The 14,505-nt window shown below is 44.4% G+C and overlaps 1 protein-coding gene across 1 annotated transcript in view; it reads right to left on the bottom strand.

The window, feature by feature from the left end:
• Positions 1-914: 914 nt before the first annotated feature.
• fscn2b (fascin actin-bundling protein 2b, retinal) overlaps positions 915-14,505 on the bottom strand; it is a gene marked incomplete at both ends in the record, with an annotated part of 14,536 nt that continues 945 nt past the window's right edge. Inside the window, 5 exons of the mRNA XM_080789097.1 lie at positions 915-1,120; positions 1,416-1,583; positions 1,808-1,929; positions 2,517-2,673; positions 13,385-14,111. Of these exons, the coding sequence (XP_080645223.1) occupies positions 915-1,120; positions 1,416-1,583; positions 1,808-1,929; positions 2,517-2,673; positions 13,385-14,111 (1,380 nt within the window). The remainder of the gene's footprint in view (positions 1,121-1,415; positions 1,584-1,807; positions 1,930-2,516; positions 2,674-13,384; positions 14,112-14,505) is intronic.

Raw genomic sequence — 14,505 nt, 5'->3', positions numbered from 1 at the left:
CATTCCTGACTGTTAATGAGCATATCCTCTGACAGCACTGTCATACTAACGAACCCGACCCTCGCTAGAAGGTGACCTCATGCAATATGGTGACCACCTCTGTCTCAAATGGCACCCTATTCCTATAGGGACTCCCCAGAGCGCTAAGTGGATGAGTGAATGGTCTGCTTTTGCCCAAAGGTCATTACACACTTCTGTTGTGACATGCTGCCTTTGACTGACTCCAAATTTACACTGTCACTCAAATAATACCTGTCAGGATTGGCAAAATGAGAAAAGCAGAAAATGGGAAGAACTAGTTAGAAGTTGAAATGTAGATGACTGGTCAGAGCTTCTTCTTAGGTGCTAGCTTAAAACATAATTGTTGGAAGAAATAACTACTAAAGTCTGTAGTATGTGTAATTTTGGAAATCAACATCAGTGACTAATCCCCACCACACGTTAGTAGGTGACAGGGGTTGTTTAGAGGATTCAATTCAAACGTTGCATAAAATTATCTGGGGGGGGGGGGGGTGAAGAAGGCAAGTGTAAGGTTTTATCACACAGATATTGCAGTTCTGAAATCAAATCGATTAAAAAAAAGTAACGATTCAGTTTATCAAGGCTCTTCTTGGCTGAATATGTGAGGTCTGTCCTCACACACACACACACACACACACACACACACACACACACACACACACACACACGTGCACACACAGACACACAATCTCTCATCCCCTCGTAACAAATAGTTTTCTCTCTGCTGTGGCATGGTAGAGACTGCACCTAGTCACTGATGATGAATGTCCTTTACACCAAAACGCAACCAAGCGCAGCTGAAGACAAGCCCACGATCCTGACCCGAGGTGATCGTTGATTAGCGGCCACCCTCTACCTTGACATGGGGGTCAGAGGGAAGGTCCAGTCTTGGGTCAATACTCCCACAGGGCTCCGATGCTGGGGCTGAGGCCGTCTCCCTTCAGATTGCCTCCCTGGTCTCCGCGCAAGTACTTGCCATTCTTGCGTCGGATGGCAAAGCGTCCGCGCTCCAGGAACTCAAAGATGAAGTCCTCCGGAGTCTCGCCATCTGAACACACGAGCCCAGCGCTGTTCACATACCAGTATTGCCCGCTCACGCCTTAAGGGTCAGACAGAGAGAGTGGGAGAGGGATCAATGACATTGACGATCAATGTCTAACGATTGAGGGAGGTGGTACTGATAACTAGAGTGCAGTAATATGGCCTGTGTGTGCGTCTTGAAATGTAGAGGATCTTATTGACTTCCAAAGTAGAATATTTTTGTGCGTTTATGCGTGTGTGTAAGAGTTCACATATATGCATGCATGTGTGAGACGAGACTCATCACTTCGTTGAAGGAAAAAAATTGACATGTGGGTGCAATTGTCTATCGAGCTCTGTGTGTGTACACAAACCTCTAATGTGGTATGCCCCATTACTGTGTTGCAAAGTGAAGATGTCATAGACAGATCGACCAGCATCGAGCGTGTTGGAGTTCTTGTGGTGGCAGATGAAACCGGTGTCTCCTCTCAGAATCAGCAGGGGCCGGTTAATCATTTTTAGAATCAACAGTTCATCTTCGCCTGACCAACAGGTGGCAGCAGAGGGACAAAGAGTGAGCCAGGGAGGGAATGCAGAGGAATGGCAGTGTAAAGAGGACAATCATGTTGAGGGACAGATGCAGGACAAACCGTAATGTCTGTGGTTTTGATTAATAGGAGCATGCAGGCAAACATGAAGGACAATGTCTTATGGAGTTTTAATGGCATGACGAGTCGAATAAAAGTCAATGCTGCTAAATTCTTACCTATGGCGTCACTGACAGCAAGGAGCTGGCCATTCTTCTTAATGCAGATGTATTTGCCATTGTTGGCTCTTAGCGCCACCCGGTGGCCTATCCACTCCAGTGCAAACATACTGTTGGCTGATCTATACAGTCAAACATCACAGGGGAGAAGACAAAGCCATGAACACAAAATCTCACATTGACTAAAAAAGGTTAACTCCACTTGACATACTATGTGCTTAACAGATATTCTCCCTGTCTATCAATTGCCATTTCCATTATATCTTCTTGTTTATGTGTAGCATTTAATGTGTTCTGTACGTAAGCAAAGTTTCCCTTATAATACAGTACTTATCACTGCATAGTATGAGTCCATATTAGCAGTATTGGGTGTACAATTATTCATTTGCATAGTATGAGTCCATATTAGCAGTATTGGGTGTACAATTATTCATTTTAGTGCATGAATAAGCTACTCTGTTGCAGTAAAGCGGTACTTTTCACCAGTTGTGCCTTGAACTGAAATTCTTAGGTGAATGCCTCTCATGGCCATTGTGCTGCAAGGGCTACACAATATTGTCTTCTACAGATTCAAATTGGATAATTATATAAAACCGTTCATTTGTACTGTAGTCCAGTGATTCTGCACATCCATAGAGTCGTGATATGGTTATCACATTAGTATTATTGGTAGGTACTAGGTAGTAGATGTTAGATGATGTCTCCTCACACTTCAGTGGCGGTTGTTTGGATGCCTCCGTGACCCACCAGGTCCCAGTAGCTGCCCTGGCTGGTACGGAATGTACACATCTTCGTCTCCTTGTCAATTTCCATCTGGAATGTCTCCATGTCGGTCTCGTCCTCCTGATTGGCCGAGAGGCTCACTCCTGCAAAGAGCACATGGATTGGAGAGGGTTGTGTGTCACTAGCCTAATCTCGTTCAGCCAGGGGGTCTCCTCTCCCATCCTGGGGACCCAGAGTATTACTTCCATTCTACCTATCCAATTAGGTACTAATTTAGACTTGGAAACCTGGTGTAAGGAAAGAATTGCCTCGTAGTAGAAGATTACAAGTGGAGTAAGTAGTAAGTAGGAATGGCTTCCTAGTAATTTAGTTGAGAAACATTTTTGGCTGAATAACCAAACCTACATTTTGCATCATTGTGCTTCATTATCATGTCCAAATGATGACCAATGGACTTTAAAGTGGCATTAGGCAACATACTTAGGCTAACAAAATGCCATCAGTAATTCAAATTATGTGAGAGAAAATACAGCCCTCTGTATTTGTCCCTCTGATATCTCACTGCTCGTCTCTCAACCAATTTGATAGCTCTACAAACATGAACTGTGTGAGTGATCCTGTGAGGGACCAGTTCAAGCTTGTTGTTTTACAGCATACTTGTACGATTTTGTAACCCATTTGTCACCCCGGGGTCAATTATCTAATGTGATCCTGGGCTCTACACACCCTCTGCCAACCTGGGGAGAGCAACAGACTTGAACTTGATGCTGCCTTCGTGCATGAGTGACAGCGTGTTCAACCACAATAATAATAATATGATGATGATAATGTGAAGATTAATTCAAGATTAAAGGAGCACTTCACCCATTTTCATGGGTCGGCCATAGCTGAATGGGTGTAAACAGAACGTCACAGGTTCGATTCCCTGCCCTGGCAATGTATCGAGGTCCCTGAGCAGGGGCAGCAATCAGCTGGGTGAAGCTGAGAACTGAACTATGAAATGAAATATTCCATAACTGTATAACACCTCATTTCTGGACATGCATGTCTGTAACCATGCAAGTCGTTGCTATGAGGCACAAATGTTACGTGAAGCTCGGCCAATAAATTAAGCCGACGGGCGACGGGTTGTGTTAGCTGATCAGGTATATTAATACTGGCTTAGAGGCATAAACATGACGTGGTGCTCCACCAATCTGTGAAGGCGACGGTTTTGGTTGGCCAATCAGGGAAGCCGATACATACAATCTCCCTGACCAGAAGCCCAGTCATTGTTGAAGCTGTCATTAAGTGGTTATAACCGAAAAAAGCAAGAAAAAAAAATAAAATTGCCCCATATTCGTCATTTGTTTCTCCTTGTTAACACTGCCCACCAGAAGCCCAGTCATTGCTGTAGGTCAGTGTTTATTTATAGATTTTTGCGAATTGAGAATGTAAGAACCCCCCCCCCCCCCCATTTAATTTCCATTTTATCATATCACATTTATTGAAGATCACAGCACAAAATCAGTGATTTAAATGGATTTTCAATGGGTCCCGGGACCCAGGGGTGGTCTTTTAGATGGGTCCCAGGGACATTTTATGACTCTTACTTCAACGACGTTAGAGTACAGTACTGCATCCCAGGACCCCCAGAGGGGGTCACTCAAATGACAAGCTTTAAAGTCATGGATTACAACCAGCCAGGGCTACTCACTGCAAAGGGGTTTTCATTAACCACCTATGAATCATATGAAACTTGTATGGCACAGACACACATGCATGCATGTATGCATGTAGTACGTACACAGTTTGATTTCTAAATCATTGTGATCAAAACATCAGCCATACAGTATTCTTGAGGGGTGCTAGCCTCTCCTATATACAGGTTTAATGTTTGTTTTTAGTTAAACAAACATTTACAAACGCCATTGGCAATGAAGGGAAATTTACGTCATCTTGTCCCTAACACAAACATTAAATGCCATTAACCATAAAGAAAGTGTAATGTTTGTTTTGTCCGTGTTTGTTTTACATATATTAGCGCCCCTCACTTCACACAGGTGTGATTTTTCATTTTCAACCTACCAAATGGTACTATTATGCTAAATGTTTGTACTGTAATAAACGGCGGTTGTTGTCTGTCACTCAACCATGGTGCAGAATGTGGAAGACTAAATCCCACATTAGATGGATCCCTGAACATCCCTGAATAATTTTCTTAATCCAATAACACTGGTCCATGCACGTTACCCCTTCATCTCTTCCCCCTTACCACCCTTTATTCTCTCTGCCCCATCCCCCTTTACATTCTTCCTTATTTCTGTCCCCCCCTCACCCCCCCGTCACAGCAGGGCTCTGACATAATCAGCTTTGGAGTACCAACCCACCCAAACCTTCAATCCCCTCAATGAAAGAATAAAAGAACAAAACAACATTATAATCAGGAAAATACCAGAGGATTTTGCAGTCCACGCTTGGCAGGATGTACAGATAATTACCTGCCCCTCTCGACCCCTGTGGCAACTAAGACGTGAGCATTCAGTTGTGAGGAGAACACGCTGAAGAAATACGTAAACAGTAAACACTGATCTGCGTTCATACCACAGCCTATCACAGAGGCAGCACACCCACCCGCACTGTTATTTTAAGTCAATCATCTAAAGTAAACATAGTCACTTGGTGTAACCAATTAAGTTAACATTAATTTAAATTTCATTTGAATTCTCAAAGTCCCCCTCCTATACTATGCAGCCATGCACTAGCCTTTAGATGCCCATCATCCACTTTCATTCCAGCTCAATGTCATGCTTTGTTTACCAGTCCAGTGTGTCTATTTCACACTAATTCAGCCCAGATATGATCCGTGGACAGGGCTCAGCTGGGGCCTCGCAACGACTATCTGATAGACCAGAGAAAAGAGACGGAAGACGGCGGAGAAGAAATGGAGAACAACAGAGAGAGAGAGATTGGATGGGGGTGGAATCTGAGCCAGGAATCTGCAGGATATCAGTAGCTGTGTTGAAGACTGCTTTATCACAGAGGCCATCTCTGACACCTCAGCTGGTCAAGTATGTTGTAACCACACTCGCTGGTGGCTAATTTATAATTAGTTGTGTTTTGCCAGCCCAAAATAGCTGAATTCGTTTTTTGTTTGTTCATTTGTAATTTTGAATTAGGCTACACAGTCATATGATGAAGTATCAATTAGGTTGACGGCAACCATTGGGCAATCACACACAGACGGATACAAGCACACACGTGCATGCAAATTCTTACTTGCCCGTGCATGAAGCGTCCACTCAAACACCAACACACACACACACACACACACACACACACACACACACACACACACTGCCCCAGTAGTGCCATGTTTTGGACCAGACCCCAGATCCAGCTCGACTTTCTGGTGGTGTCCTGCCTGGAAGCAAGAAGTGGAGCAGACCTGACTAATCCATCAGCGACAGACCGCTCTGACATCCATTATTAATGGTAAGGTGATGCCCCTCTATCCCTCTGTTTTCTTCCTGCTTGCAATCCTTCATCCTTCACAATTGCATTTTTATTTCTCTTTTGCTTTCCCTCCATTCATTTGTCTTTCTGCTCTGTTTGTGCCTGAGGGGTGTGGGTGTGTGTCTGTGCGTGCGTGCGTGCATGCGTGTGTGCATGTGTGTAAATGCAAGTGTTTACTTTCTTGGACAATGGACATACACACAAACGTTTGTATGTATTTGAGACGAGTGTGTCTGTCTTTGGCATATAATTTTTTCCTTTCCCAGATCACTCTGGAGTAAAGGACACAGCAAGGTGTTGAGAGACAATCACTCACTCACGCACGCGCACACACAAGCTGTAAGTGATGAAAGGGGATTCAACCTGTCTCTCTACAGATGTACTTTCCCAATTGTTTACATAGGTATTGCTGTAGGGTTTTCACAAAGGTTTTGCCGAAATCATGGGACAATGATGCTGCAGTCACTAGCAGTGGCTACTGTTTCTGGATGCAAATGTAGCAGAGCTGACCTAGAATGTACCCCCACCCTTCCCCTGTACCTCCTCAATGTACCTATTATGCTATGACCCGGTCAGCTTCTCTGCTTTGACTCTGGCACTGTCTGTTCTTTTGGATTATTACAGACTCTGTATTTGACTCTACCAAGTACCACACTTACAATACATGGACTACCAGGATGTGCTGATGAAAGAATGACTTATTATTCACTCATATATTAATTGCTAATAGACCAGATACTCACTTCTGAAGCCTGTGTTGACTCAACATATTCTGTTGATGGTCTATAAAGTATAGTATAGATATGGATAGACTCTACATATCTATTGATATATTTGATGGTGATGGATTTATGTTCACATATTCATTCATAGAATCACTGGTGATAGACTGTACATTTATACTTATTAACGCACCCTTAATGACCAATATGGAGCCTATAGAGTAGTAGAATAGAATAGTCCCCACTCCTTTGGGGTGTTTTTGTCACATTATTTGTATAGTATAAAAGTACATGAAAAGGTGAAATTTGTCCTCCCTTTTTACCCATCCTATAACAACTAAACTAGGACGTAGGACCAGTGAGCAGCCATTAATCAGGGAGTCATTCGGGGTTAAGAATCTTGCTCAGGGACACACATCAACACATTGCTGACCTGGCCTGAAATTGTACCTGGGAAAAACTAGGGGCCCTGGTTCCCCAGGCGGGCTCACCAACTGAGCTCATTGCTTGCCCCCCGATATTGCTATATCTTTTATTTAATCCTTAATTTTATTTTATTTATTTGCTCTTGTCTCTACCTGTTCCTGTGTCTTACTTCTGTTGTGACACATGATCCCCCCTCCAACAACAAGAACACACACACGCTCGCGTGTGTGTGCTTGTTTGTGTTGTAACGACTCCCTTAAAGCCAACTAATTACAGCAAGTGACTGAATGTTAGCACTAAACCCTGTGTTTTCGATCCAGGCATTTCCTGTATTAGTGTTAATTTTCAAATAGTCGACCTGACACCTCAGGGCTGATGGGAGCACAGACTGAGGCGTGGATTTATGTGCAAACACACAGGTGACAATAGCGAATGCCCACCTGTCTACCCACCTGCTCCTATTGTCCTCCAGTCCTCTGAGAGTCCTGCTTCACTTACATATCCTCCCATCCCCCCTCCACCTCATCTCATTTGAGCTTCCATGCTAACAGTGGTTAGCATGGAAGTATTTCGCCAATCGAAAGTGCTTCTGTTTTTTTCTTCGGAATTCCTTTTTTTGTTAGTTTTTTTTTACCTCCTTTCACTTTTTGTCATCTTTCCATCACATTTGCAGAGCACACCAAAACCTGCGTCAATTTAAAACCACTCAGAGTTAAATGAACACTTTTCGTATTGAGGGTATTTTTCTGTAACGGCTTATCGACTCCCATTCTCTCTCTCTCTCCTATGCCACTTCCTCACTTACTGGTTACTGTCTCATTGTCGCAGCCCTGCTTCTTCTCCATTGTCTCATGGCCATTCTTTCCTTATTTATTCGGGGTTAGACTTAGACCTTCAACCCTGCACTTGTCGATTATTATTTACACAACAGTCTCCCTTCCCCATCATTCATACTGTGCTGTGTGGTGGTGTAAGTGGTGTATTTGGCCAACATTGGAGGTGCAATCTTAAAAGATATAGCCGTTTTCGACATTTCCACACTCATACTGTACGTGTTACCATTGAAAATGGAGGATCCTTAAAAGTATCAGTGGTTTTTCTGGTTATATTCTCATAGCAGTTTTTGTATTGAACTGTACCCATTCCACAAACTGAATACAAAATCAATTTCAATCAATCACTACTTTTTCAACAATGCATATTTTAATCAGTTCAACCCTATGGGCCCCATTCTGGGCATGTCATAATAGGTGAACTTTTGGCAAAAAAAATCTTGTGAGCTTGTAGATGGGCTATTTCTGTGTAGAGGGATTTCCCTTTTTTGTCTTTCATGGTCAACGTACCAGTAATTACCTTGAAGACACCTGCCAACAAAAATCACACCCGTGTGAAGTGAGGGGCGATCTTACCATCATACATCATCATCATTCCGGCCAATCAGAATTCACCTTCGTCTTTAATGTTTGTGTTGTGCAATGTTTGTGTTTACACGGACACTCAAAATTGTCCATTCATTGTCAACAGGATTTAATGTTTGTGTAGGACAAAGTTTGTGCACACACTAAAAGCTGGACATACATATTGCGTTAATATTGTAGATGATGCTACTGAAACATGTTGAGGCAAATTACTGGTTGCTCCAAACGAAACCCACACCGTGCATGAAATGACACAGGAGTGTGGTCTCCAGCAACCCTGTCTAACACATGGGTGTTAATAGTGTTAACTTGGGTTGCAGTTAAAAGCATCATGTTTGCGAATGCAGTGAGCACTTACTATGAGACCTAGCAGATCATTTCTGTGTGTCCGTCTGTGTGTCCCCCCTTTGTGCCCATATATGGAGCTGAGTGATTTGTTTGTGATTGATGCAACAGACTCCATATTTGGACGTATAGCTGCTTTGGGGACTCCTTATATGGTTATGGCTAAGTTAAAAACATAACTTAAAAATAACTTAACTTAAAAAAATAATAACTTAAAAATAAATCTTAAAAAAACCCAAATATGTACGAGCTGCGTTCGCTTCCCGCGTTTGCGCGTCTTACTGGTGTATTTATTGCGACTGCAGGTCGCATTTACTATGAAAACGCACATTTCCCATCAGTCCGTCCGTTCCTCACCCCACGCCATATACTGTATGGACTGATACCTGTCCATTCAAACTCTAAATGGGTCTGCCCCAAAATTATTAGTGCAGCTGCGCCCGGAAGCTGGCGAAAACTAGAGACACCCTTAGATCTCCATACATGGAGCTGACCTGTTCTGACATTCCATATGTTTATCTGACCTCATCAAACCCTACTCAAGCCACACTCCATATGTGCTAAAGCGCCAGCACTCGCCCAGCAGTCTGATGCGTCTTACTGGTTAGAATGAGCTTAGGCTCTTCACTGCTGTGTTTTTGAGGGCATACACAGGTAAAGTTTAATGTTTGTCTTTAGTTCAATGTTTGTTTTGGACACGCCATTGACATTGAAGGGACAATGTACGTCATAATGTACCTCATTACGTCATATTGTCTCTTTATTGTTAATGGGGTTTGTGGTGGCACCGTTTGTTTTACATAACCATTACATCACCTAATCAACATGAGTTAGTTAATTAATATATTAGCGGCCCTCATTTCACACAGGTGTGATTTTTTAATTGTATTTCATACTATACTTTTTTTTGTGTTCTATTTGATTTTATAGACAGGCATTATTTTTGCTTGCATTGAGTTAAGGCTCATACATACTCCAGGGTGAAGTGATAGGTTATCACCACGTGAGGTGATAAGCTATCACCTCAAACTAGAGTATGTATGAGCCTTTAATCTCTCAATGTGACTTGTATTGAATTGATGTGAATTTGAGTCTGTTCACCTGTTTGCCATTATACACATTGTAGATTGGTAAATTGATCCACCATTAGCACTGGTCTTAACTCTGTTAATTGGTCACACCCATCTGATCTGTAATTGGTGTCACCTGTGTACTCACTGTACTTGCATGCTACACATACCTTTCCTTTAGTCCTAAATAAATCACTGGAAGTGGAATCGGCAGCTACAAGTGAGCGGCTACTCTTTTGTATTTCCAGATTTAGTCCCGAAAATAACAGAAATTACATAACAGAAAATATATAATATTGTTATCTATGTTTAGCTGTGCTCAGCTGTCACAGTGATTGAGACCTGTGCTGGCCTGGGATTGAATCCCACCAGGGCCCTTTCTGCTTTCCCTCTGTCTGTCTGAATACAAATACTGCAGGGAATGGACTTCCCAGTCTCCTTGTTTTTTAGAAGTATCCGTTAATTATCCAGCTATCCAAAAAGATCAGGGGCCCTGGCTTCATGAAGGCTCTGGCCCTGAGGTTAGAAGCAGCTTGGGTTTCTGAAAGCAGACCCCCCCACCCCCTTAGCTTCCATGCACAAGGGCCTGGCTTTATCAATAATTCAACATGCTCAACTCACCTCACCACTCTGCAACGGGACTGTCTACTGTATGTGGGTGAGTGTGTCAGAGAAAGAGAAAGCTTTTTTGTTTGTGCAAGGCAAGACTGCAAGACAACGTGTGTGTGTGCGTGTGCGTGTTTGTGCAATTCCGTTGTATGTGAGCATATGAGCCTTCTGTGTGTTTGTGTATTAATGTGCACCTAGACACATGTGCATCAGTGCTGTAGCCTAGGTTTTTTTCAGACGGTATATCATAATTATTCCTTGTGCGACATGCATGCGTAATGGGCAATACGCTCGCAAGTGGTCAGTGGATTAAATCATTAGCAGACGGTATACGATTAAAGTAAAACTTCGGCACGGCATATATAGCGTATAAGACTACACTACTGATGTGCACATAGCGGCATGTTTGTGTATCTTTGCACATGCTTGCCTCTACTTGTTTCTGTCTGTCAAACATATTGGTTAAGTGTGTGTGTGTGTGTGTGCGTGCGCACGCCACATGCTTTATCTATTCTGTCGTCTCTGTCATCTAGCCCCGAGGCCAATCAGTTCGCCTGGACTCAGCCATTTGGTTATTGCCTCCAGCTCCCACGGCTAAGCAGGAACAATGAGCGGACCGGGCAGCTCTACAGTTACAGCACCCAGGGCTAAGGTAACACTACACTGCAGACAAGAAGGATGGGCGTCATGGCCAAGTATGGTGACAAACACGATTGGTGTGCACTTATCCGTCCCCTATATGCCAGTTCCAAATAAGTCCTCCGGCCTTCGAGACAATCGAGGGCTGAGCTCACAGGGGGCCCACAGGGGCCTTTAATAAAGCTACGGTTTAGAATACATGTGAACTCACAATTATGTTTGTTTAAACACTGACCACATATTGTGCTGCTTTTGATCATATCGAGCCGAATTAGAAGGACTTTGAAGCACACATGGGAGGGGGGGGGGGTAATTCATCAGTATGGTATTGTGCTGACGTGCCCACATGCTGATTAAATAACCCACTCAAACAGGCCTGGCCCAGCAACAAAGCATTAATGTGCAATGAACAACCACAGGAAATGTTTTTGTCCACTAGCTGGCCCTAGTGGAAAACCCAACAGCCACTTTCACTGTTTTACCAGTGGAGTCTCACCTACGCGGGCGTTTGTGGTTTAACAGCACTTCGCTGATGGCTGGCTGGCAGCTGTACTGATAGAGCAGCGTTTTTGTGTTATCCTGTTAGCGTTATTGTATAACTGTACTTTTTTTTGTTGCAAAACTGTTAATGAAGTATTCAATCAAGTAGGGTCTTTGGGTCCCATCAAGTAGGGTCACATTGTAGGGTCTTTAAATAAACTCTCACCAGACAGCAGCATACAGTGTATTACAGCAGCTCTGCCTGAGGCCCAGAAGCCTAATGTCTGCTTTGGCTGAGGGATATTCCCTTTTGCCCAATTCACCTTGCTTCCCTTATTTTGCGGAAGTCTCCATTTCTTTGTATTACATCTAGGACGTTTACAGAAAAAAGCCTGAAACTTATGACGATACTGTCAAATGATTTATTTTAATAAATACTGATTATCCTTTGACAACATTTTCTCCGAAATGGACAAACAAGCTTTTAAAATGACGTAGTCCTTTGTTTATAGTGACCTAATCCTCCACTGTACATAGAATAGATGAACAGAACAGGCACGTGTTCAAAACGAGATGACGCACTCGGTTCTCCCATATCAGCCGCATCAATCATGTTTTCCTGGAAAGATCCAGCCAGAGCCAGTGTGATGTCCTTCCACAGATAAATGGAGACAGGCACATGAACACCACGGACTACATTACCCATAATTACCATGCAACCCCTATCAGCTGTCAATCATTTGAGAGAGGGGTCTATTCCCTAGGCCGCGCATATTCACCGTGTCCACTCGCTGAAGTGCTTCCTCTGCATGCCAAAGCTCAGCTTTCTTAGGGTGTATCGGTGTACAGGGTGAATACGTATAGGCTAGTAGTAGTAATTGTATAGTAGTATATGTAGTGGTCCCTGTGCTTTATTATGTATGTGTGCACCGTGTCAGCTGTGTCCTCTTGTGATTACCGTCGGCCAGCATCTAAGGGGAACCTTTGACCATGTACTCGTAATTGGCTCCTGTGATTCTGTGCACGGCCTCCTCTAATCACCTTGTGTGTGCCTTGACAGTTTGGTATGTAGAATCTAACTAGGTCTCCTGAAGCTGTGTGTGTGTGTGTGTGTGTGTGTGTGTGTGTGTGTGTGTGTGTGTGTGTGTGTTTTCTTAGTCTTGTGCGTGGTTTTGTGTGTGTGTGTGTTCTTAGTCTTGTGCGTGGTTTTGTGTGTGTGTGTGTGTGTTCTTAGTCTTGTGCGTGGTTTTGTGTGTGTTCTTAGTCTTGTGCGTGGTTTTGTGTGTGTTCTTAGTCTTGTGCGTGGTTTTGTGTGTGTTCTTAGTCTTGTGCGTGGTTTTGTGTGTGTGTGTGTGTTAGTCTTGTGCGTGGTTTTGTGTGTGTTCTTAGTCTTGTGCGTGGTTTTGTGTGTGTGTGTGTGTGTGTGTTCTTAGTCTTGTGCGTGGTTTTGTGTGTGTTCTTAGTCTTGTGCGTGGTTTTGTGTGTGTGTGTGTGTGTGTGTGTGTGTGTGTGTGTGTGTGTGTTCTTAGTCTTGTGCGTGGTTTTGTGTGTTCTTAGTCTTGTGCGTTGTTTTGTGTGTGTGTGTGTGTGTGTGTGTGTGTGTGTGTGTTCTTAGTCTTGTGCGTGGTTTTGTGTGTGCCATGATCCTACCTTGTCTTAAAGAGACATATCGTCCGTTCCCTGCCATCATCACCACCTGCGGGTGGCTCTCCTCCAGATCAAACAGCTCGTCTTTGCCCGGCTTGGAGCAGCGTCCGGACCTCAGGGTCCCCGAGGGGCCCATGGGGGACAGGTACTTCCCCTCGCAGTCTTTAAACGCCAGCTTCCCACTCTTCAGCTCCAGTGTGTACGCCGTGGCCCTGCTGCTCTGCGCCACCAGCTTCCCGTCGTTGCTGAGGTAGCGGCTGTCGCAGGTCTTGATGCAGTACCTCCCGTCCAGGTACTCCAGGGTGAGCAGCGCCGCCACGCCCCACGGAATGTTCCGGTCCGTCGCGATCTCGCCGTCCTCCACGGAGAGGTGCGCGTAGCGCCGACGCGCCACCGAGAGCAGGTTGGCCTGCGGGTGGAGCGCCAGGTGCATGGCCCACAGCTCGGTGCTGCTGATGAGCTGGGCGAAGCAGGACAGGTAGTCACGAGTGCCGCCGAAGAAGCGCAGGTGCTGCTCGGACTGCAGCGCCCAGCGCCCGTCCGACTGCGCCACGATGAGGAAGCGGCAGTCGGAGTTGCGTCCCTCTGCCTCACAGGTGACCTTCCCGTCCTTGTCGGAGGCCAGGTAGCGTCCCAGATGGCTGCGTAGGTACACCACCTGCCAGTCCTGCGTGTCCTGCTCCAAAGTCCAGATCTGCTTTTTCTTCCGGCTGGGAGCTGACGCATTGATCTGGGAGAGAGACGAGGATGGCTTATGTTATGAACGCAGCTCTCATGTTGAAGAATATTCTGAAGAATGTGATTGTACTCAAATCAGTCCATGAAGGCCACCGGGTTACTTGGCCTTTATGAATGCTCTGTTGTTTAGTGCTGCTATTCCCATTCTCCCAACATGATGGATAAAGTTACCTCCTTCTGTACACAACAATCCTCCTCTTTGTGTTTGGTTTGATATCTCGCCTAGAACTTTGCCATAATCTGTGTGTTTGGGTGTAACTCCAGTTACCATTAAAAAACATGTAGAATACATGTCCTCTTCCACACTGTAGCCACCTCTACTGTAGAATAATCCTCAGGGGAAGGCTGCTATAGCTTCTATCCCAACACAGTTTTTGGTGGTACAG

Source organism: Protomyctophum bolini (genome assembly GCF_963924005.1).
Source record: "Protomyctophum bolini genome assembly, chromosome: 18".
Lineage (NCBI taxonomy): Eukaryota > Metazoa > Chordata > Actinopteri > Myctophiformes > Myctophidae > Protomyctophum > Protomyctophum bolini.
The sequence above is the reverse complement of the archived record's forward strand: the minus strand, read 5'-3'. Positions and strand labels throughout refer to the sequence as shown.